This window comes from Callorhinus ursinus, unplaced genomic scaffold (genome assembly GCF_003265705.2).
Source record: "Callorhinus ursinus isolate GAN/ISIS: 27379988/994484 unplaced genomic scaffold, GSC_fseal_2.0 scaffold18, whole genome shotgun sequence".
Taxonomy (NCBI): domain Eukaryota; kingdom Metazoa; phylum Chordata; class Mammalia; order Carnivora; family Otariidae; genus Callorhinus; species Callorhinus ursinus.
In genome coordinates, this window is record NW_027397080.1 from 19669991 (window position 1) to 19693638 (window position 23648).

Sequence of the window (23648 nt, forward strand, 5' to 3'; positions counted from 1 at the left end):
CTGGAGCTGAGCTTCAAAACCAGACCCCTCTCCCTCCTGAGGCTTCCCACCTGCCCGAGGCTTCGGAGAACACTCCACATTGCCCCCAAGGTCTGCCCGGTGCGTGCCCTCCCGTGCGTATCCTTTCCGAATGTGTTTGCTAACTCCTGTCACGTTGAAGGTAACTCTTTGGAGATAAACTCTGATCCCTTTTTAGTCACCGGACAAAATAGGTGGGGCTGTGGCAGGGGGATGGGTGTGTGGCTGCAGCAGTGGCTCTGGGCCAAGCCCTGCTCTCTCTAGGCCTCAGTCTCTTCACTGGGGGCTCTGTCAGCCTTTCTCAGCCCTAACGTTCTATAATTTCCAGCTTCACTAAGCATTCCGTAAGGGGTCCATGAGGTTGGAGCTTCTGCACCCCACTGAAAGAGGAGATTTTGATCCCCGGCTGAACCCCCCCGCCGTCCCCCCGGCCCCGTGAGTCCTGCTTCTCCCCATCACATCTCCTGACCTCCCCCACCACCTGCTGTCTGTTCTGCAATCCACAGAGGTTGCTTGATGCCGCCCCCACAATTCTTTCCAGTCGGGGTTGAGTGTGGCCCCTTTGGCTTATTGAGCCCCGGATTTGATGAACAAGCATTCTACCATCTTTGAGATATGTCTTTGAGAATACAGAGATGTCCGCGTTCTCTCTGGTCTTTTGCTAAGCACTTTTGTATATATTTCAGATCACTACTTCTCTCTGCACCTCCAGGGGCCCATAGTATCATCTCCATTTTGCAAATAAGGGACCCAAGGCTCAGAGAAGTTAACAGATCTGTCTAGCTCGACACACACACTAGTGCCAGAGTCAGCCTTCAAACCCAGGTCTGGCATTCCCCACTACACCACATGCCTCGGAATCGCTACATTTACTTGGCCTGCATTGGAGGTGGGGAGAAAAGTCCGTATGTCTTCCTGGAGTGGTATGACTGATCTATGGTGTCCTATGTGGTCTGGGTGGAAGAGGGTGGTCTGTTCATGTTTGGGGGAAGAAACTTTATATGTGTGTCTGAAGGGTGGGATCATGGAGTCAGGCACCCCTCCCAGCTGAGCATCCCTGAACTCTGTCTGCATTTGCTTCCAGATCCTGGAAGGAGACCAGGCCATCTTGCAGAGAATAAAGAAGGCTGTGCGGGCGATCCACAGCTCCGGACTTGGTGAGTGAGCCTGCTTGATGCCCAGCCTGGCCAAGCAGCCCCTTCCCCAGCCCCAGCGAGGAACTAACTGACTCTGCCTTTTCCTACCTCCACAGGCCACGTGGAGAATGAGGAGCAGTACCGAGAGGCTGTAGAGTCCTTAGGCAACAGTCACTTGTCCCAAAACAGTCACGAGCTGTCCACTGGCTTCCTGAACTTGGCCGTGTTCACCCGCGAGGTGGCTGCACTTTTCAAGAACCTGGTGAGGCCCTGTTCCTTTCTCAGGCAGCCCTTAGCCTAGGCTCGGGGTAAATCAAGTGGGCTTAAGAACCTGACTGTCCGGGGTTGCCCTGGACCTCTAGTCTCCCTTGACCTTGACCAACGACCCAGATCCCTTTCCAGTTCTGACCTCCCATTTGCATTCTTCTTCTTCTCTGACTCCCCACCCCACATCTTCTCTCTCCTGCTCTCCCTCCAGCTCTGCCCTCCTCTTTCTCTTCATTGGTGAGTACCCAGCAGCAGAGGGAGGCTCACAGAGGGGAAGAGCCCCACAAAGAGAGGGCTCCCTGGAGGGAGTTTGGAAGAAGGGAAGGCCGACTCTGGGGTTCCTGTCTTCATGCCACCACCTCCCCTGACCCCTCCTGGTCCTCTGCTTTTCCAACTGCATCTGCCGTGTCCTCAGAGCCTGGAACCTACCTCCCCTCAGCAAGCGTCTTAGCTCCTGCACCTGCCCAGTGTCCTTAGGTTCTTGCCTGAGGTTTTTTTTTCCTGAGATACAAGCTCTTCCCACAAATGGGCACAGTTCTCGGTACCTCACGTGGGTTAACCCACCGAATCCTGGAGCATAGCTTTGTGGGTTTGGTTTTACTAATTGTCCGCACTTTACGGGCTAGGAAACTAGGGCATGAGGTCAAGCAACTTGCCCGAGCTCATATCGCTGGATTTGAACCCAGGGTGTCTAGCTCCAGCATCTGAACACAAGCCTGGCTGGAGCCCCTCGGGAGAGCCCAGCTCTCTCCAGGCTCTGTGGCTTGTGGACTGGCTTGCATGGCTCCAGTCCCTCCCTTGCCCAGTCCCCGGCTGCATCACCTCTGCCAGGCAGTTTGCTTGGTGGTTGAGCACCCGGGCCTCGGACTTAGACGCAGACCTTGAATCCCTGCTCTGCTGCTCTCTAGGTGTGTGATTCTGGGCACGTCACTCAATCTGCCTGGGCCCCATCTCTAAAATTGGGCTAATAACGTTACCCACCTCACAGAGCTGTAATGAGGCTTACGCAAGTTAAGTGCCTACGCCGGAGTAAGCACTCAGGAAGTGTTTGCTACTATTGCATCTGTCATTATTATATCTCTTTGCATAGCCCCGCCTCTTGCACTGTCCTTTGTGTAGGTCTTTAGTGTTTGAGTTCAACTGAATTAGTGATTGCTTTTGTCTTTATCTCTCCTCCCCTTGTAACCGTCAAACTAGGGTTTGCTGAGGGGCTCCTCTGTACTGGGCATTGTACTGGGGGCTGGTGACACAGGAAAAAGTCAGGCTGTGCCTTAGAGAGCCACAGTCTAGCGGGCGAGGCAGGAACTGAGATGTGGGACGACACCAAACATGACCAGCAGTGTGGCACAAACTCAAGGACCCAGCAAGTTGGGTCAGAGGCCTGGTGCTGCCAAAGTTCAGAAAAGGGAGCGTCATGGGGCGCCTGGGTGGCTCAGTCCGTTGAGTGTCTGACTTCGGCTCAGGTCATGATCTCGGAGTTCTGGGACCGAGCCCCGAGTCAGGCTCCACGCTCAGCGGGGGAGTCTGCTTGTCCCTCTGCCCCTCCCCCCACTTGTGCGCACACACGCGCGCTCTCTCTCTCAAATAAATAAATAAAATCTAAAAAAAAAATGACAAGGGAAGATCAGCATAGGTCATGGGTAGGAGCAGTCAGGAAGGCTTCCTAGAGTAGGGGAGACCCAAGCTGTACCTTGAAAGGTGAGCTGGAATATCAGACAGGCAGTTGGGGCTGCCAAATGATAGAGACTCAATTCAAAATAGGATTTTTTTTTTTCAAACTAGGATTTTTTAAACAAGGAATGCATTGGCCCTTGTAATGGGAAATCCAGGTATGCAACTGGCTTTAGGCTTCTTCTCTTTCTCGTAGATAGTTTCTCTCTGTGTCTGCTCGGTGGGCAAGATGGCCCAGCAGACCCAGATTCACAATATTGCCAGAAGAAAGACAGTCTTTCTCCCATGACTTTGGCCGAAAGTTCCAGGAAGGATCCTGATTGGCTGGCTTGAATCATGTGCCTGACCCAATCACTACAGCCCGAGGATGGGGTACTCTGGTCAGCTCTGACTCCTGTGTTCACCCCATACTACCACCGAAGGGTTCCCCACATGATAGGGGGAGACAAGGAGCTAGCCGGATATAAACGACAGATGGGCACTTCAGAATCGAGGTCTGAGGGGACAGGTGAGGGTGCTCGAGGCAAAGGGCCAGAGATGGGACTGACCGTGGATGTCCCGAGAGCTCGGAGGTGATGAGGCTGGTTAGTTGGGGGGGGGGGGGGGTAACAGCTCTTACGGGAGATCGACTCCACCACCCCTGCTACCCTCCGCTCTCACCTCTGTTCCCCCCCACCTCCTCTTCCCCCAGTGCCATCTGTTGCCTCCTGATGCTGTGTCCTAGCCCCTTGGGGCTGGACAGATGGTCACCCAGGGTGGGGTGTGGGGGTCTCTGCTCTTTCCAGGTTCAAAACCTGAACAACATCGTCTCATTCCCCCTGGACAGTCTACTGAAGGGGCAACTGAGGGACGGACGACAGGTGAGTTCCCATTTGGGGAGTGGGGATGCCCAAAGGTGGTGGGAGGGAACGAGAGAGTGGTGGGCAGGAGACCAGAGGGGAGGCAGGGCTGGGCTGAAGCCGGAGGTCAAGTGGGGCTGTCACAGTGGGAGTGCTGACTCCATATTAGGGACCCTCAGGATGGGAAGACCTGGCTCTGGCGTCAGCCGAAGATGGCTGACCTACTATCTGCCTGAGCCCTTTGTGAGATAGCCCACGAGGTGGGCTCCGTGGGCACTGTCATCCCTGTTCTGCAGCGGAGGAAACCCGAGGTTCAGGGAGTTGGGGAACCTGCTTACAGTTCATACAGCTGGTTGGTGGAGGAGCCAGGGTGGGATCTGGGGCTCCTAACTCCCAGGCTTGGCTCCTCTCTGCACCTGGCAGCTCCGGTCTCTAGGCAGAGCAAAACTCAAAGAAAGTGACAGAATAATCTCCCTGAGAAATCTGCCCCAGAAGGCCCTGGGGAGAAGCTGTCCTCCCCCCAGAGGCTTCCCTCTTGCCTGAGGCCAGTCACCAGCCTGGGAACCACCCAAACCAGCCATGCAGCTTCAACCCCCCCCCCCCCCCCCACGGCTGACTAGGGCAATTCTGAAGGGTGTGAGCAGTCCTGCCTGATGAGGCTTAGGCAAACTAGGCCAAGGATCAGCCAGGTCTCACTGGCTTGCTGTGTGGCCTTGGGTAGACTTCTCAGCCTCTCTGTGCATATGTCCCCTCGTCCCTCTACCTGTACTCTTCCTGTTGAGAGCATGATCTAGTACCAGGCAGGAGGAAGGGGTGGGATAAAGTTAGGGGAGGAGTCTGACCTTCATCTTCCCATCCTTATCCTTATGGTGATCTCCATCTTCTGAGGGAGAGGACTTAGGGCAGACCCCAAAAATCTTCCCACACCTCGGGCCAATGCCCACCAAACCCAGCTGATTCTCAGCAACTATGGGAGGAGGTTAGGTGGGTGAAGCGTCTCAGCCCTGAGAACGGGGCCAGTTGGGTCTATCGGCGGGGGTGAGGTTTACAGTAAGTGCTCTGGGGGTGTAGGGGTTAGTTGGAGCATGGCTCTGAGCAGCATAGGTGAGCACGAAAGTGCAGGGTCACCTTAAAGGTAGCAAAGTGGACTGTGGATTCCAGACCCCAAGCGCCCCTCTGGGCAAATTGTTCTTTTTAAAACCACAGGATTCCAAAAAGCAGCTGGAGAAGGCGTGGAAGGACTATGAAGCCAAAATGTAAGTGGCTGCGGTCAGGGTGGTTTCCCCAGGGCAGTAATGCTGGTCTTGCAGCAGGAGGCTAGACACTGGGGAGAACTTCAGTGCTACCCGAACATGTCACCCAAAAGCGCACAGCATCTCACTCTCTAGAGGCATTTTACGGGGGGTGATTTATGCCCAGGCCTGATGGAAGTCCGGGGGTTGGACTGCGAGACCACCAAAGGGAAGCAGTTGGGAAGGGACCTCAAGATGCTGCTCTCAGAGGCCCATCTGCTCCGTGGTTCCGGACGTGGGCAGCTACCATTTACTGAACACCTCTGCGTGTCAGCCACTTAATCCTTGTGACTACCCAGCCCTGTTTGGGAGGGGTTCGCGTCCCGATTGTCAGAGAAGGAATTGGAGGCTCAGATGAGTTAAGTCACTTGCCCAAGGCCACACAGCGAGGCAGAGGTAGAACTGGGATTCATGCTCCTTGATCATCTTTCTGCAACACCAGGTGGTATCTCTCAACATTTTGGTGGACATAGAGGAGAGAAGGAGTCAGTGTCCTACCCGGGCCTCTTGGGTTCACCACACGATACTCGGGACCTCTCACCAGCTACGGGGACATCATAGGGACAGAAGAACCCAATTTCCCCAGAGCAGGGGGACTCCTCAGGCTCTGTCTGCAGGACTCTTCCAGGGCTCGGCCAGGCTTACCATACCTCAGAGCACTGTTGGCTGTTTGTAAAATTTTGTTTTCGCTTGCATTTTGCGAAAGCAGTATCTGTCCATTGTGAATAACTTAGAAAATAAGGAGAAGCAAAAGAAGAAAAAAATTTTAATTATCCTTGGGAGAGGATTAGGGCCACATGGGGACTAGCCACTACTTCTCTGTTGTTTGAATATTTTTACATAGTATGGGGGCACACCCTGTCGTTTTATCACTTAAAAACGAGGGGGGAGGGGAAGCTACTGAAACCAAGAGGAAAATTCTTAATTTCCAAGCCTCAAGTAGTAACATCTTTCTAGTCATTTTTCTTTTTTTTTCTTTTTAAAGATTTTATTTATTTACTTGACAGAGAGAGAGTGAGAGCACAAGCAGGGGAAGCAGCAGAGGGAGAGGGAGAAGCTGGCTCCCCGCTGAGCAGGGAGCCAGACCCAGGGCTCGATCCCAGGACCCTAGGATCACAACCTAGGCTGAGTGCAGACGCTTAACCGACTGAGCCACCCAGGCGCCCCTTTCTAGTCATTTTTCTATATATAAAGAAATATTTTTGCAAAACTGAAAACATAATAATCATACTGTTTTGGATTGTTTTGTTTACTTAAAAATACAGCCTGACCATCTTTCCACACTGTTACATATTCTTATACAATGTCACTTAAATGGGTGCAAACATATGCATGATCCATGACGTATTTCGTCTCCCCTGTCCTTGGGGAAGCTGTCCTTGGAACTAAATCTTTGCTCCCACCCATAATTATTACTTTTGTAGGATCCATTCTAAGAAGTAGATCCTGGAGCTTTATTGTTCCTCCAGCCCCAGGGCCATGGGGACCTCCCAAGGCTGAAGGAAGGCTGGGACCCCCCCATGCCAGCAGCATCCCCGTCTACACTGCAGCTGTGCAGGTAGACCTGGGGTGAAGGGCGTGGGAGAGGCCCAGGGAAGGGTGCACACATGCAGGCAGTCCTTGTCTTTGGGACTTGATGTGGGGTCACCACATGGCCTGCATCTTCCCGAGTTACCTTAAGCAAGCCCTCAGCCTCGCAGGGCACCGTCTATCAAATGGGAAGAATAACTCCCCCCTGCCCCGCCCCCCCCAGCCAACCTCCTCCATGCAGTTCTGCTTTTACCAGAGTTCCATCGTGATCTTGCCTGTAAGGTCTTGTTTCAAGAAAAGACTCTGTAATTGATGGGGAGAGGGGCTCGGTGAAGGTTCTCCAGTGAGTTATCAACAGGGTCTGGACTAGAACCCACGGCTTCTGAGTCCGGGGCTCTCTCTCTCCGAGTCTGTGCTCCATGGACTCCTGGCCCCTGCCGTGCACGTCACACAGGCTGAGCTACATGTCCTGGCACAGCTGTCTGTGGTACGTGCCTTTTGGTGAGGGCTTCAGGTATAGCTAGATATGGGCGAGCCCTGAGCTACTGTGCATTTCCACCTCCTTCTTCCCACACCAGGGTGGGCAGCAGCTGGAAGGGCCCCGAATAGCATCTGTCTGCAGGGGCCTGGTTTTTCTAGGCTGTTCCATATGCAGGTCTGTTTCCTCATCTGAAACATGGGGCCGGCCGATACCTCGCAGGGTTGACGTGGAAATGCAAGAAGCACAGTGCCTATAAAGCGTCTAGCACTGCAGTTCACCAAGTCTTTATTGGCCATCTTTCTGAGCCAGAACCGAGACCAGAATAGCACAGCAAGGGGCCAAGAGGCGGGAGCCCAGGCCTCGGCCCCTAGCATTCCCCCTGACCAGCTCAGGATCTGGGACAGTCACGTCCCTTCTCTGGGGCTCGGCTTCATCTTGTGTAAAACGATCCCTGACTGTGACCTGTCAGAAAAGACACCGTGGGGGGATGGGTGAAATAGTGCTGGGGATTAAGTACACCTACAGGGCAGCTGGGTGGCTCAGTCGGTTAAGCGACCGGCTCTTGGTTTCGGCTCCGTCATGATCTCAGGGTCGTGGGATGGAGCCCTGCATGGGGCTCCGCGCTCAGCCAGGGGTCTGCTTGAGATTCTCGGTCCCTCTCCCTCTGCCCCCCCTCAAATAAATAAATCACTTACTGTGACAAGCACTGAGCAATGTATAGAATTGTCGAATCACTATACTGTACACCTGAAACTAATAGAACACCATACGTTAACTATGCTGGAATTAAAATTTAAAAATTAAATAAATACATTTTGAAAAAAAAAGACACTGTGCCTGTCACGAGCTGGGGGGACCAGGCAAGGCAGGAGGGATGAAGCAAATCTGAGGCACTGTGTTGGTTACCAGTGCTGTCCCCAAGGCTCTAGCGTCAGACGGACCTGGATTCAAATCCTAGCTCTAGCACTTAACAGCCGAGCAATTTGTGACTTGTCTCAGCCTCAGGCTCCTCAACTGTAAAATGGGGTAATGATTCCTGCCCCACGGGGTTATCACTTTAGTATGTGAAGGGTCTAGCGGAGCACCCGGCATAATATTAGTGCTTAAAAATAATAATTAGTAATAATGGCAGCTGATACTTATACTTACTTAAGAGCTTCCTCTGTCCGAGGAACTGTGATAAGCTCTTTAGATCTATTATCAGATTGACTCCCCTTGGCAGGGAAAGGGGCTGTTATTATCCCCAACTTACAGGTAAGAAGTAAGGGGAAAAAACACCACCACAATCCCTGCCTTAGTGGATCCCACTGGTTTGTAAGCGAGAAGAGAGGTGGGTCGATAAGTGACGAAAATACAAAGTGGTGGTGCCACAGGGACAGTATGAGCCCCGGGGTGGCAGGAGAGACAGGTGGTTTTGTTTGGGTGGACGGGAGGGCGGTGGGAGGAGGCATCACAGGAGAGGCTGTTCAAGGTGTCAGTTTGGCAGGTGCATGATTAGTTTTGATTCCTTTCCTCCCCCACCGTCCTCCTCACTGACCCCCAGTCCCTGTCTGAATACCAGACTGTGCCCAAAGTCCCCTTCTCTGTTCCTCTCAATCTCCTCAGTAACTAGCATTTCCCTGCTTCTCACTCCCTGTTCATTTTGCTCCTCTTCTGGCAACTCCATTCAAAGGAAATAAAATATGTCCGAAGTTGAAATGTTTATGAACCACTGGTGAACCTTTGAGGACATTGAGGGAATAGGAGTTTTGCTCTTTTCTGGCCAGGGGTGTGAGAGAATAAAAAGCACTCCCCAGCTAGTAGTTTGAGGTGGCAGGTCATCTCAGATGACTAGGTCAGCCTTGGTGGGGTAAATCTCTGTAGCTTGTCTTCATCCTGAGCTAACTAGCTTCTGTCCTTTAATCTCCACTAGAGCCTGCACACACACACACCCCAAAATTAAATAAGTAAATAAGGAAGCACCCTATGCTAAAAAAAAAAAAAAAATTATCCAGGGGCACCTGGGTGGCTCAGTCAGTTGAGCGTCTGCCTTCGGCTCGGGTCGTGATCCCAGGGTGCTGGGACCGAGCCCTGAGTTGGGCTCCCTGCTCAGTGGGGAGCCTGCTTCTCCCTCTCCCTCGGCTGCTCCCCCTGCTTGTGCTTGCTTGCTCTCTCTCTCAAATGAATGAATAGAATCTAAATAAAGGAATCACCAGTGGTTATTACCATAACCATCAATATCATTAGCATCATCATAATCCTGCTATTTATTGAGGGCTTACCATATGCCAGGGACCGTACCATGCATCATACCATCTGAGTACAAGACGGTATTTGTCTCAGTTTTGAAATGGAGGAACTGAAGCTTAGAAAGATTTATAAAGGTTAAGTGAGAGAGCTGCCATTCAAATCCAGACTATGCGTTTCTAGCCACTGTACCCTATTGGGCTTCCTTTTTGTCCATTTACTCTGGAGCAGATGTCTCTCAATGTTAGTGCATATAGTGCTTCCTCATCCTTTGTAACAGTTGCATAGTATTCCCATAGTTAGCCGCAGCATAATTTATTTAACTACTTCCTACTGATAGACATTTAGCTTATTTTTCATTTTTCACTATTGGAAGATGTGGTAGCGAGGTCTATGGGAGATCCCCCCCCCCCCCCCCCCCGCCCCCCACCCCCTTTGCCTGCTCTGTCTCCTGCCCTCCTTAGCAAGCTGCCAGGCTCACTGCTGACACCCTACCGGCCCAGCCATCACCTCTCTCGGCTGCTGCTCATCTTCAGATCCCCCAAAAAGCATCTGTCATGACCCAGGCCCGGGTCATAGGGACATTCCCCACCCTTACTCCACTGCCCTGCTACAGACTCCCTCTCAGGATATCATAAAGCCTTAGGGAAATGTAAAAGAGCCACTCCTAAGAAATTTTTCTAGAACACCTACAGAACTGCACTCTAGAGCAGTGGTTGTCAGTCAGGGGTGATTTTGCACCCCCACCGTCACCCCCAGGAGACATTTCTGGCTGTCGCAACTGGGAGAAGCTACAGGCACCTCGTGGGTTGAGGCTGGGGATGCTGCTAAACATCCCACATCCACAGAACAGCCTCCACATCAAAGAATCGTCTGGACAAAGTATCTGTAGTTCCATGGTTGAGAAGCTGCTCTATGGGTCTCCAGGGACAGATTCTGCATATAAACACTGTCCTGGAGGCCTGACCTCAGTGAGGCCTGGAACTTTAAAGCCAGAATGAACTCTGCCTAGGCCATTGCTTCCCCAGTTTGCAAATGGAAAAACTAAGGCCTAGGGGGGCCTGTGATAATAACAGCTGTAGGGTCTTCTGTATGCTAAGTTTTGCATCCTCTGTCATTTGGGTACAGATAAGGATCCCCATCTTGCAGACGAGGGAGACAGAGGCTTGGAGAGGGGAAGTGATGCTTGTAATGTATCCCACAGCTGTCTTCTTTGCTCAGGTCTGGCACCTACTTGAAAGCAAAACTGATAAGCAAGACATCTCCTTGACAAAGGAGCTGTGGTTACATGTGCCCAGCCCCAGATGTGGAAACACTCTCCTGCTGAGAGTGGGTGGTCTGCTGGGCGTGGGATTTCCAGGAAATCAATTGCACACAGATCCACCCATCCCCAAAGAGGGAAAACAGCCAACCCTTGAGATCTGTGGGGGCAAGGCCCAGGTTACACTTAGCTGCAAGCATGGGAGGCACTGTCCTCACTTACAAAGAAAAGAACAAGGGTTTTCTAAGCTTTAAGTGGGAAGCTCTGTGGGCTCAGAAGTATGAAGGCACTTTGTGATCCTTTAAGCCACGAGGCCCTAAATCCCTTCCAGCAAAGTCGTACTGGTCACCCCAAACCCCACCTGGCCCTAATCTGAGCCCACCACTTCCCTGCATAAAAACCTTCCACTCCTTCCCATTGCTCTTGGGAACCCTGACATGATCTGAATTAGGCCCTGCGTGATCTGGCCCCTCTGCAGCTCACCAGAAACCACTTCCTCTCCACCTCCACTCCTGAGCCCTGGTGCCTCCTGCCTCCAGCAGTCACGTGGTCTGATGCTCCTCGCTGCCTCCAGGCAGCTTCTCAGACTTCAGATCTCACCTCGAACAGCACTTCCTGAGCAGCCCGACGAGGTCGGATCCCCCTTTTAGCCTTCCATGGCTCTCATCATGGCTGTGATATGATCCACGTCGTTGTCCCCCACCAGCCTGTGGATTCCCGAATCCACCTTGTTCACCGTTGTACCCCAGCCCTGCCACACAGGAGGCCCCTCTCTCGTGTGCTTGTGGCAGAGAGGAGCGTGGAGAGGCGGTGGGACGCAAAAGGGGCTCTAGTGAGAGTCGCTCAGGCCTCTCTTTCCTTGGGGCCTAGGGCCAGGCTGGAGAAGGAGAGAGACCGGGCCAGGGTGACAGGAGGGAGCCCCGGGGAGGTGGCCCAGGACACCCAGAGAGAGCGGCGTGTCTTCCAGCTGCACATGTGTGAGGTAAGGGTGCTGCCGGGGTGAGGGTGGGGTGGGACGTGTCTTCCTGTCTTCGTCTCCTGAACCCCCAGGGGGGCCCAGTCACAGGTTCTGGCCAAGAGGGATATCACTGAAGTTCAGTGATGGCCAAGAAGATTAGCCCGGGATGGGGATGGCAGCCCCTTGCCCCCAGGATTCAGGTTCTGCTCACACTGCATGCCTGGCCCTGCTCCTTCCCCAGTATCTGCTGAGAGCCGGGGAGAGCCAGATGAAGCAGGGTCCTGATTTCCTGCAGAGCCTCATCAAGTTCTTCCATGCGCAGCACAAGTAGGTTTCGCCCCTGTCCCCGCCCCCACCCCGTGACCCGTGCCCCTTAACCCTTCAGGCTACACCAAACAAGGCCCGTCCCCAGGGTCTAGCAGGCCCTCGAGGACTCTGTGTCTGCCTTGTTGGTAGTGCTTTCCACGGCTCCTCTTTGGTGGGTGCTCACCAGGTATCAGCGCTAAGTACTTTACACATTGGCTCCTGCTCAATCCCCAGCAACCCATTTTCTCAGAAAACTGAGGCTCAGATTTATTAACATCACCCAGCTAGTGAGTGGGATCTGGACCCAGACAACTTCGGCTCCAGAGAGCCGGCTCCTGCCTGACAGAGAATACTGCCCCCAGCTGCCCTGTGATCCTTGGAGCACCTTCTCCCACACTTCCTGCTTCTCTCTCTCATCTTCCTCATCCCTTGTTTGGCCTGATACCCCTTAGCTTTTTCCAAGATGGCTGGAAGGCTGCTCAGAGCCTGTCCCCCTTCATCGAGAAGCTGGCAGCCTCTGTACATGCGGTAAGTTGGGCCTCAGCCTTGGGCCCACTGTCAAGCCCCTGTCTTTCCGGGCTTCTGCTCGTCTTGCTCTGGCCTGTGCGCCTGGCCCGTCTGCTGGCTGACGGTGGGGTCCGGCCCTCTGTTCCACAGCTGCGTCAAGCCCAGGAGGAGGAGCTCCAGAAGCTGACCCGGCTCCGGGACTCCCTCCGAGGGACACTGCAGCTCGAGAGCAGAGAGGTCAGCCCCTGAATCATCCCCAAAGGAACGCCTTCTCCCAAGGCCCACCGTGGAGGGAGGGAGAGGAGGAAGACCCCACTTCAAGGGTCCCTTGAGAAATGTCCCTGAGAGAGACCCCTGCAGAATGAGGCTCTGCCCACCCAGATGCCCTAAGGTCTCCTTTGCATGTCGGAGGAACAGGAGAATCTGAGCCGGAAGAACTCAGGAGGTGGAGGTGGCTACAGCATCCATCAGCACCAAGGCAACAAGCAGTTTGGGACAGAGAAGGTGGGCTTTCTCTACAAGAAGAGTGATGGGTAAGTGACTCAGAGAGCTTGAGTAACTTGCCCAAAGCCACACGGCCAGGAAATGACAGTTGGGGGAGCTGCCCAATGGGACCGTTCTCATCATTTAGGTAGACTCTGAGGGTTCCAGGACCTCCACCCTAGCAATGCAAAATCATCAGAATCCTAGGCACGTGAACGTCTGCTTAGAAGTCACTGGTTGTTCCTAACTTGAAAAAGAATAAAAGCAGCTGCTAGCACTTACTGAGCACTTACGATGCCCTAGACCATCCCCATGCCCTTACCTTTAACCTCTGTAATATACTGAATATGCCTGGAAATGAAAGTGTTGACTGTGCCTTGCTCCCTGGTGTAAAAAAAATCAGTGTGTGAAATGCAAAGGCTCCATGGGATGTGTTCACGTTTCTACTTACTAATCAGTTTTTATCAGAGAAGAATAACTTTGTTATACTAATTAATATTTACCTCTTACAGAAGTGTTAAGTAGCTTTGGATCGTGGATTTGCTAATTTTATTTTTGGGGTCTAAATATTTATCTTGCTTTATCCCTAATCATAATGCATCTGTTGTGATCAAGAGCCTGATCCTCCTTCCAGTCTAGGAGTTCCCTAAGGTTGGGAGCTGTGTCTCCTCTATCAGACGAGAAGCTCTCAGAGGGCCAGGGTCACGTGATCCCCTTCAGAATAAGGATTCCCAGAGAGTGGGGGCTATGCTTCCCCCATCAGACTGGGAGGTACCTCAGGGCAGGCTATGTCTCCATCATCAGAAGGGAGCCCCAGAAAGTGAGGGGTGTAGGGGTCAGGGGATGGAAGAGGTGAAGAGGTGTGCCTGGAGGTTATACGGGTGGGGCCAGGGACCCGGTCCAGGACTCTGTTTTCTGATACAGGGGAATTAGGTGTGAGCCTTGGGTCAGTGTCTCTCTATCCCTCTGGGCTCTAGAATTCGAAGAGTCTGGCAGAAAAGGAAGTGTGGAGTCAAGTATGGCTGCCTGACCATCTCCCACAGCACGGTGAGGCCTGGGGGGGGGGGGGGGGGGGGTCTCAGGGCGCAATCGATAGGTCCTCTCTTCACTTCTGAACAAACAAGTGTCAAACCCTCCCTCCAGCCCTGGCCCCCAAACCTGGATCCAAGTTGCTGGAGACCCCCCTGTGGGAAGAAGGCTGGGACTCAAAGCTCCCGACCTAATCTTGGCCCACACTCCACATCGATGAGGCGCTGGGAGAGGGGAGACATGAACCGGAACAGGACTATTATGCCCATTTAACGGACTGGGAAAATGGAAGCCTGAGAGTTTGGGAGACCCGGAGGGGAACGTGTGTCCTTTCTCCCCAAATTCCCACAGATAAACCGGCCCCCAGTGAAGCTGACCCTGCTAACGTGCCAAGTGAGGCCAAACCCTGAGGAGAAAAAGTGCTTTGACCTGGTGACCCGTGAGTAGTCCCTGTCTCCTCCCCGACAACTGCCCAGGGCTTCTCTAAGAGACCTGTCAGCTCCCGGGAGGCTTCAGTTAGGGGCCTGCGTCCAGTCCCCCATGTGTTTAATCAAACAGCTGTCCCTGCAGGCAGCAGACATCTGAGGCCCTGGACACTCTTTTTAGAGGCTTCAATCCACATCCTATTAAATATTAAAATGCACCCCCATCCCACAGTAAATATCATTATTTCTGTAAAGTATATTTGAATGGATTTGGGTAATTTGGCTTTCGAAATTATTATTTTTTTAAGATTTTTTTAAAAATTAATTTATTTATTTGAGAGAGAGAGCACAAGACGGGGGAGGGTCAGAGGGAGAAGCTGACTCCCCGCTGAGCAGGGAGCCCGATGTGGGACTTGATCCCGGGACTCCAGGATCATGACCTGAGCCGAAGGCAGTCGCTTAACCAACTGAACCACCCAGGCGCCCTGAAATTATTATTTCTTTAAAATTTTTACTCTTACTCTTCGTCTTTTGGAGGCTTTGGTGCCAGGTTTTACATGGGGGCCGGTGCAGGCTGAGAAAGACCTAGATCTCATCCTCAGGGAGCTCTCTCCGGCAGGGATGTGATGTGGGGACCCAGTAAGATGATGGGAGTATCCAGGAGAGAGGTACAGATATAGGACTGTCAAAGATAAGGGAGGGAAAGGCCTGCCCTGCTGTGGGGAATCCGCAAAGGCTGCTTGGAGGAGAGAGCATTTGAGTGTAGCCTTGAAGGACAGAGAACGCAGAGTTTGGGGGAGGATTGTTCCAGGAGACAGGACTGGCATGATGAAAGGCATGGAAGCAGGAGAGTGGGTCTGACCAGGCTGACCAGAGTAGAGAGTTCGCAGGGAAGAGTGGTGGGAGATGAGGCCTGGAAATGCCTCTTAAAGTTTTGGACCTTATTTACTGGCAGTAGGGAGCCACAGAGGGTCCTGGAGGGAGGGTGGCGTGATTAGATCAGAACCTTGGGCACAACAATCTGGCAGCTGGTACGGGGAGCGGGGGGAGTTGGGGAGCAGGGAGACCAGACAGGAGGCTGAGGGCCCACGTTGGGTGGTGGCAGTAGGTTCGGAGGATACTCTGCCTCTGACCTGGGGGGGGCGGTGTCCTGTGCTCTGGGAGACCTCCCCAGACCCTGGAACAGAGGGGCCTTGCTGGGATCCTCCTTTGGAGGTGACTTCTGAGAAACTGCCCACTACCAGCCACTACCCTGCTGGCCATTACCATCCCCACTGCAAGCTAGGCAGAGCCTGGCTCCACAGGGACAAAGCTCCACCTGGACCCCGTGGGTTGGGTGAGGGCTCCTTGGGTTTCTGTGAGCCAGACATACCCCCTTCTCCCCACAGACAACAGGACATACCACTTCCAGGCAGAGGATGAACATGAGTGTGAGGCGTGAGTGACGCCCGACGGCCAGCCTGGGGGTGGGGTCAGGGGAGCCTTATCTACCTCCCAGCCTCGGGGGACCCCACCACCCCTGCGGGTATCACTCCCATGCCACCCTGCACCCTCTCCATAGGTGGGTGTCAGTGCTACAGAACAGCAAGGATGAGGCCTTGAGCAGTGCCTTCCTCGCCGAGCCCGGCGGTGGCGGTGGCCCAGGACCCTGGGCGGGTGCCGGGCTGGACGCAGAGCCCCAGGATCTCACAAAGCTGCTCATCGCCGAGGTGAAGAGCAGGCCCGGAAACGGCCAGTGCTGCGACTGCGGGGCTGCAGGTGGGCTGGCGGGGCGGGGAGGGGAGGGGTGAGGTGGCAGTGGAGGGGATGGGCCCACACTTCCAGGTACGAGCCACTCTCCCTTGTAGACCCCACGTGGCTCAGCACCAACCTGGGCGTGCTCACCTGCATCCAGTGCTCCGGCGTCCACCGCGAGCTGGGCGTGCGCTTCTCGCGCATGCAGTCCCTCACCTTGGACCTGCTGGGCCCCTCCGAGCTGTTGGTGAGGGCGGGGCGGGGCCAGAGGTGGGGTTGGGGCGTGGTTTCTTCAGGGGCGGGGCTTGCACCGGCCTCCTCGGCCCAAGGGTTGTGGCATCGGGTGGGGTGGGGCGAGGTGGGGAAGGATCCTGAAGATCCGGAAAGGGGAGGGTCGGGGCCGGGCCTCTGGAGGCTCGGTCCCCCAGGGGGCGCTGTCCTAAGCACTGGTCTTAACCCCCATCGCTTTCCTGCGACCTCAGCTGGCCTTGAACATCGGAAACACGCGCTTCAATGAGGTCATGGAGGCTCAGCTGCCCTCACATGGCGGCCCTAAACCCTCAGCTGAGAGTGACATGTAAGGGGATTCTCAGATGGGAGTTGGGAGGTGCGTCCTGGCTGGGGATTCTGCTTCCCCAGCTCCCATAGTCTCAGGAGGATCTTGGACCAGAAGTCTAGGGAGAAGGGAGCCGCAGATCTGGAAGAGTCCAGGACATGGTTCGGGGGAAAGGAGATCCGTAGCTCCTGTGGGATGGTTCCAGGGGTCAGCGGGGTGGAAACGGCCCATGCTCTGAGACTGGTTGACCTCGGCAGGAGCACGCGCAGGGACTACATCGTGGCCAAGTATGTGGAACACAGGTTTGCCCGCCGGTCCACACCCGAGCCTCAGAAACTCCGGATGGCCATTTGCAACCGGGACCTCCTGTCGGTCCTGGAGGCCTTCGCTAACGGGCAGGACTTTGGACAGCTGCTGCCTGGGCCTGAGGGGCAGGTGAGGACCACCTCCAAGGGCCACTTATACCCCACCCGCTCTCTCATACTCCCCAGTCCTTCTCCAGGACCAGCTGTCACTCCCCTCTGCCCCCACTCTGACATCTGCTCAAACCCCGAGGGGTAAATGGTATGGAGCATTCCATCAGGCAGACCTGGGCCAGAGTCCTTGCTCTGTCTTTTCCTAGCTGTGTGATCTAGAGCAGGTGACTTGACTTTTCTGAGTCTCCATTTCTCATCTGTGAAATGAGTGGATGATAGCACCTGAGGGTTGAAGTAAGAATGAAGTCATGTATATAAAGGGCCAAGCATATAACATGTGTGCCAGAAATGTTAGTATCTTTTTTTTCCTTGGCTAGCTTTGGACATGGGTAAGGGTGAGTCAGATTACATCAGGGAAGGCTATTGCATTGGTGATTCTAGTAGCAAACATCACATGAGCCAGGGGGTTGGGAGGGGAAGGGTATCAGAGACGTTTGAAAGGTTAAATGGACAGGAGTTGCTGACTGTACATGAAAAATGGATGTCATGTCTTTGAACTGTCTGATATCCTGGTGGGGCTGTCCAGTGGGCAGTGAGGGTGCAGCCCTTAGGTGAGGTAAGAATTCGGAACAGCCTGTGCATGAGTGAGAGCTGAAAGTCTGAGGTTTAGCTGGGCTCTCCGGGGGGCCAGTGAGAGAGGGGAGCAGAGAGAGAAAGCCGGGGCTAAGAACCAAGTTTGGGAAGCACATGTTACTGGAGGCAGAGCCACGGAAGGAAGCATGAAGGAATGGTCTCTTGCCCTCTTCCCAAACATGAGGCTCCCTCCCTGCAGTCTCCTCTCTGAGGGTTCTGGCAGCTTTATATCTGGAGGTGTCGGGGCAGCAAGAGTTCAAGAGGATGATATTGGGTTGGGGGCAGGCGAACTGGGGGAAACTCAGAGGTGTGAATGTGTACCCAGGCATCTGGAGAGCTCGCCCTGCACTTGGCGATCCGAGTCGCCAGCCCCGCCTCCTTGCCCCTGGTGGACTTCATCATCCAGAACGGGTGAGACCCTGCCTGCCCGTCTGCCCACCTCCTCATCTTCCTCCACCCCGACCCCGTCCCTTTCTCTTCTCCACAAGCCTTCCCCCCTCCCTCTTGTTCTCCCTGACTTTGGCCCCTCCCCCTGTTCCCCTTTCTTCCTCCCTGGCCTCCTACCCCCAGAGGTCACCTGGATGCCAAGGCTGCTGACGGGAAGAGCGCGCCACATTGTGCTGCTCTCTACAACCAACCTGACTGCCTCAGGCTGCTGCTGAAAGGGAGAGCTTCGGTTGGCGCAGGTGGGGCTCCCAACTCCTCCCCCAGCAGACTTCCCTTCCTTACTACCCCTCGTGTGGAGCTTCCTGCCTTCTTCCCAGACCGAGAGCGCTGGTAACAAGCACGGACTTCGCAGACACACCTGGGTTCTAATCCTGGCTGGCCTCTGAGCACCTCTGTGACCTTGGGATTTGTCCATTCATCTCTTGAACCTCAGCTTCCTTGTGTGTAAAATGGGTATAACACCACTGACCTAGCAGACCTGCGAAGAAGATAAAAGGATGTTTCTGAAAGTACCTAGCCGAATAAATCCTAGCTGAACTCGAATGATAGCGATTATGATAGTTACTATTTACCGGCATAGGAACTCCTTTAGTCCTCACGACAACCTCATCAGGAAGTTACAAGTATTATACTCATTTTGTAGGTAAGAAAATCAAGGCCCAGAGAGGCTAAGTAACTTGCCCAAGCTCACACAGCCAGAAAGTAGCAGAGCCAAGATTCAAACACAATCTGATTCCAGAGGCCCACTGTAACCTCTAAGCTATAATGCCTTTTGACCTTGACCATGACCCTTGACTTTACCCCTCACAGTGAACGAGGCAGGAGAGACAGCTCTGGACATAGCCAGGAAGAAGCAGCACAAGGAGTGTGAGGAGCTGGTGAGGTCTAGGAAAGGAGGGGAAGCCCCTGACCCTTTCCCTCTCTCGGCTGAGCCCCTGACCCTCTGAACTGCCAGGGCTTTGTTATTGGCAGCTGGAGCAGGCCCAGGCTGGGACCCTCGCCTTCCCTCTGCACGTGGACTACAACTGGGGAATCGCCACTGAGCCTGGCTCGGACAGCGAGGAGGACGAGGAAGAGAAGGTGGGTCCCTGCCCCCTCTCTCGGGCCTTTGTTAGACTGCAGATGGAAAGAGCCCGATTGGGCCTGGTGAGGGGAGGGGCAGGGCTGAATGGAGGAACCCGACTGTCCTTTCTCCCATACTTTTGCCCCTGCAGCGCTCCCCGCTGAAGCCCACAGCCCAGGCCCGCTGGGCCAGTGGGAGGGTCGACCTCAGCAACAAAACCTATGAGAGCATCACCAGCCTGGGATCAGCTGCCCCTCAGAGCCAGAGTGACGCCTGCCCCCCACCCTTGCCGGTCAAAAACCCTTCCCGGACGGCGGTCCAAGGGCGTGCAGGACATGCCAGTGGAGGTATGGCTGGCTGCGCAGAAAAATGCTCATCGTACCATTCATGGAGGGTCTACTGTGTGCCGGCGCACTGAGCTAAGGCTGCCTGGGTTAGTCCACGCCGCCCTCCTGCCCTCGCAATCGCTTACCAGGTAGAGGTTATCATCTTCCCCTTACAGGTAAAGGAACAGAGATGTTAAGTAACGTGTCAGAGATCCCACAGCTAATTAAGTCCCCAGTGTGGGATCCAAACCCAGGTCTGTCTTATTCCAAATTCCTCAATGCTTTACTTAAATAAAAAGAGAGAGAAGCATTTATTGACCATCCACTGTGTCTCCAGTATTTGGGGGGGGTGGTTTACTGAGACATGGCCTAGTGGGGGAAATAAAAGCCGGAATGCAATTCATTACAATGTTAGACACAATGGTATAGAATGTAAATTCCCACCCCGCCCCCCCTAAAAAAGAATGTAAATCTCAAAAGGACAGGAATTCGAGTGTTCTGTTGACTAGTATTTCAGCACCTGGCTGGTCTCAAGAATTGTTTGTTGAATGAATGAAGAAGCTTGTTCTGGGAGCTCAGGGGGAACATGTCCTGTTGGGACCGAGGGGTGGTTGAGGAAGGCGTCCTGTCGAGGTAGCATCTGAGCTGAGCCCGAGGGATGAGCAGAGGAGTCCACACTGAGGAGCGAGGGGAGCAGAAGCAAAACAGCGCGTCAGCGTGGGCTAGCTGTCACAGCCAGTGAGACCCAAGCATGGTGGGGAGAAGCTGGAGGGGAACACTGGACAGGTGGGTGGCATGGGGAGTGGGGGCAGCCGTGATAGGCCCTAGAGGCCAAGGATTGCTTTGAAATTGAGAACAGAGTAAGAGATAAAGACAGGTTTTATCACTTCTGATTCCAGATCGCTCTGAAGTCCCCAGCCTGAGCTCAGAGCCCTCCGGGGCCCCTGAGAGCCTGGGCAGTCCAGCCTCTACGCCTTCCAGCCTCACAAGCCCTGTGGAAGCTGTGAGTTCCAGCCAAACCCCATCCAGCTCTGAGGAGGGCCCCTCCCGATCCAGCCTGACATCTGGAGCCAGCCCTGCCGAGATGTATCCCCCGGTCAGGTTCAGGTAAGAGCCCAGCTGTGCAGCTGAGCAAGTTTCCTGACCCCTCTGCACATCATTTATTTCCCCACCTGGAAATGGTGCCTGCCTAAAGACTGGGACACCTCCCAGCTCTGAGGCCCATGACTAACGAGATATGCTAGCCCTTGAGTAGAGGGTGAGTAGACCCTTCGCCCTTCACACACCGGCCCCCAAGTCTGGCCTGGAGAGCTAGGAAGGAGCCTGGGACCCAGACTGCTACAGATGGAGTAGAGAAGGCTGAGTCCCACCCGCGTGGCTTCTTCTAGAGGTTCTAGTGGGATCTCTGCTGTGTCCCATCTCCAACCCACGATCCAGTCCTTCCTTCCCGGCAAACAATCCTTTCAGTTTGGAGTCTGGGGGAGGAGACACAGGAAAGCTCCAGTTCCAGGCCTCTGCAGCCTGTGGTGGACCCAGCCGGGGGCCCTGGAGGATTCTCTGCCCACCTGTCTTAGGCCCCAGCCTATACCTTGAGCTCTTTCTCCCCCACTCTAAGAGGATCTTGGCATGAGGTCACCTTGGCCTTTCCCTGCCTTCCAGCTCCGAGAGCACTCGCTCCTATCGGCGGGGTGGGCTGGAACCTGGAAGACTGTCTCTCAGCCAGACAGCCTCTGCCCACAAGGAACATGCCGGTATGAGCTCTGGGACTGTGGTTTGAGGGGCGGTGGCAGGACACCTGGGAGGCAGAGTTGGTCAACAGTAGGTGGGTGGGGTGGGGTCATGGGGACCTCTGCCCATGACCGGAGTACATAGGAGGCCGGCTGGCCACAGTTTGGCCAGTCCCTGGCCTGGTGCACCCCCTTCCCACTCCAGCCCAGGACTCATGAAGCTGGGGAGAGCCCAGGTCTTGAGGGATGGCCGAGGTGAGGAGGCCTGAGCTGTGGCTTCTCACAGGGGAAGATGAGCAGACCTGTGTCAGCCAGGCTGGTGGCTCACTTCCCTGCAGATGAGGCAGGATTAGGGCAGCTGCATAGCAGCCCTTGGTTTGCCTAAGTGTCTCCTTGTGTAGGAGTCTCCTGGAATCCGCTCGGACTGCCAGCTGCCAGGCAGAGGGGCATGTGATAGGGACAAGACAAGAGCTGTCACCCTGAATCCGGCTTCTCCCTGCTGAATCCCGAAGTCTCTCACAGTTACCCATAGTTAGTTGGGGAACCTGGGAGTGGGTACAGGACAGAGCGAGTTGGGCTGAGCATGAATCCACTGTTCCTTGTTCCCCTGGGGATCCCTCGGAGGGGGGGTGGCGGCGGTGGTTGTCCGTGCTGGGAGTAGGAGACAGCAGGGGCAGGAGCTGGGGCTCTCTGAGGAATCGTCATCCTCAGTCCCTCGGAGTCAGGCACCAGACCCCAATCTGTGTCTACAGCCAGGTATCCCGTCAGCCAGCATTTAATTGATACCTGTTGTTGAGACGTGTGTGATAAGAAGAACTCGGGCTGTAGGGCGTGGAGGACCATGAAAAGTGGCTTTGCTTCTTCAAGCCTTGGTTTCATTGTCTGTTAAATGGGGATAATTTCATCTATCCACGATAAGACAGTGGTGGAACTGAGGGAGACAAATAGCTGGTACATAATACAGGTACTTAGAACATGTCAATTTTCATTCTTCTCTCCCCAGGTTGGCTTCACTGAAGGAGAGGGCTCCAGGACAGGGGTTCTCCTGGAAACTCTGTGCAGCTTTTGCAAGACTAGCTCCTTGCTGGCCCTTGCATGCCTGAACTAGCCCCATGTTGGACCCCAATGTTCAGAGCTAGGCCTTGAGCCCACAAGACTGGGGAACTGAGATGTCCATTCCCTTGGGTCTTGCTCTGTCTGTCTCTTGCACCTCTGTGGCTGGCCTTCCTCCCTACCGTGGGCCTTTGCCCCCTCCAAGGATACAGGGCCCTTCCATGTTAGGGCTGATGGCGGTTCCTTCCCCTCTATCCCGTCACCGCCCAGGGAGCCCTATGGCTGGGTCTGATACTCGTGAGCTAGCTCTAGCTGCAGAACCCTCAGTCTCACATCAGACCAGAATATGTTTCTACCATCAGTCTGGGGACTCCATGAGAGTAGGACCAGCCCACCTTCATCATCCAGACCAGGGCTTCTGCCAGCCAAGCGGCTGTCTCCTCCTCCAAGCGGACATTCATTGGTCTAGGACTTTACTGAGTTTCTCTCTATGTCCCGATGCCACACGAGTACGACAAGGGTCTTGCAGATGTGGTCCCCTTCTGGGACGCTGGTCCCAAAGGCTGGGCTTGAGAATGGGCAGGGCTAGACTCCCGGGGATGGTCCCGGGCCCAGGGGCAGACAGGCAATCAGCTGGCTTACACCAATGGGACACTGCATTGTCTGTGCCCATCCTGGTTGGCCAGTGCTCATGCTGTACCGGCTGTTAAGTAAATACTCACTAGCACTCCTTTCGAGGGACAGCACAACCCTCCCGGGGACCTCTGCTCTATTCCCCAGCCAGGAAGTAGACTAGGAGTAACCCCCACTTGCCTACTCTCCTGGAGGTAGCAGGAAGGAACGGAACAGTCAGGAGCCTTCCAGTCTTGGGGGAAAAAAGAGCTAAGAAAGGAGGAAGGAGAATAATAGGAACCGGAAGGCAGGGACTAAAGGTTCTGCTTCCCAGTCCCAGAAGTGCCACCGTGACTTTCAGCCCCATATTAGAAAACAGGTACAGCTAAGCCATCATCAGTTTCTAACACGGTTTTATGAGCACCAGGCACTGGGCCCTGGCAGGGATGGGCCAGGCCAAACAGGAGAGGCCAGAGGGTGCCAATGGCCAACGAAGCAGTCTGGCCCAGGAGGCTGGGCTGTTTACCCTGGAGCCCTGACTGGTCTGGGATCCCACAGGAACAGGGTTGTCTTCCGGGCCTCTCGCGTCTGGTTTTGTTCATCTCAGACTTGTCATCTCACCCATCTCTAATAAAAGATTTTTTTGATTAAA

The 23648-nt window shown here is 54.3% G+C and overlaps 1 protein-coding gene across 1 annotated transcript in view; it reads left to right on the forward strand.

The window, feature by feature from the left end:
* Positions 1-23648, forward strand: part of ASAP3 (ArfGAP with SH3 domain, ankyrin repeat and PH domain 3) — a 47496-nt gene extending 23848 nt beyond the window's left edge. Inside the window, 26 exon segments of the mRNA XM_025855959.2 lie at positions 1103-1175; positions 1271-1416; positions 3878-3952; positions 5138-5187; positions 11592-11703; positions 11921-12006; positions 12438-12513; positions 12643-12729; positions 12910-13025; positions 13953-14022; positions 14356-14443; positions 15818-15866; positions 15991-16187; positions 16277-16410; positions 16646-16740; positions 16977-17154; positions 18094-18179; positions 18339-18454; positions 19026-19093; positions 19188-19295; positions 19430-19625; positions 20504-20711; positions 21264-21306; positions 21308-21355; positions 22335-22368; positions 22371-23648. Of these exon segments, the coding sequence (XP_025711744.1) occupies positions 1103-1175; positions 1271-1416; positions 3878-3952; positions 5138-5187; positions 11592-11703; positions 11921-12006; positions 12438-12513; positions 12643-12729; positions 12910-13025; positions 13953-14022; positions 14356-14443; positions 15818-15866; positions 15991-16187; positions 16277-16410; positions 16646-16740; positions 16977-17154; positions 18094-18179; positions 18339-18454; positions 19026-19093; positions 19188-19295; positions 19430-19625; positions 20504-20711; positions 21264-21306; positions 21308-21355; positions 22335-22368; positions 22371-22408 (2577 nt within the window). The 3' untranslated portion in view covers positions 22409-23648.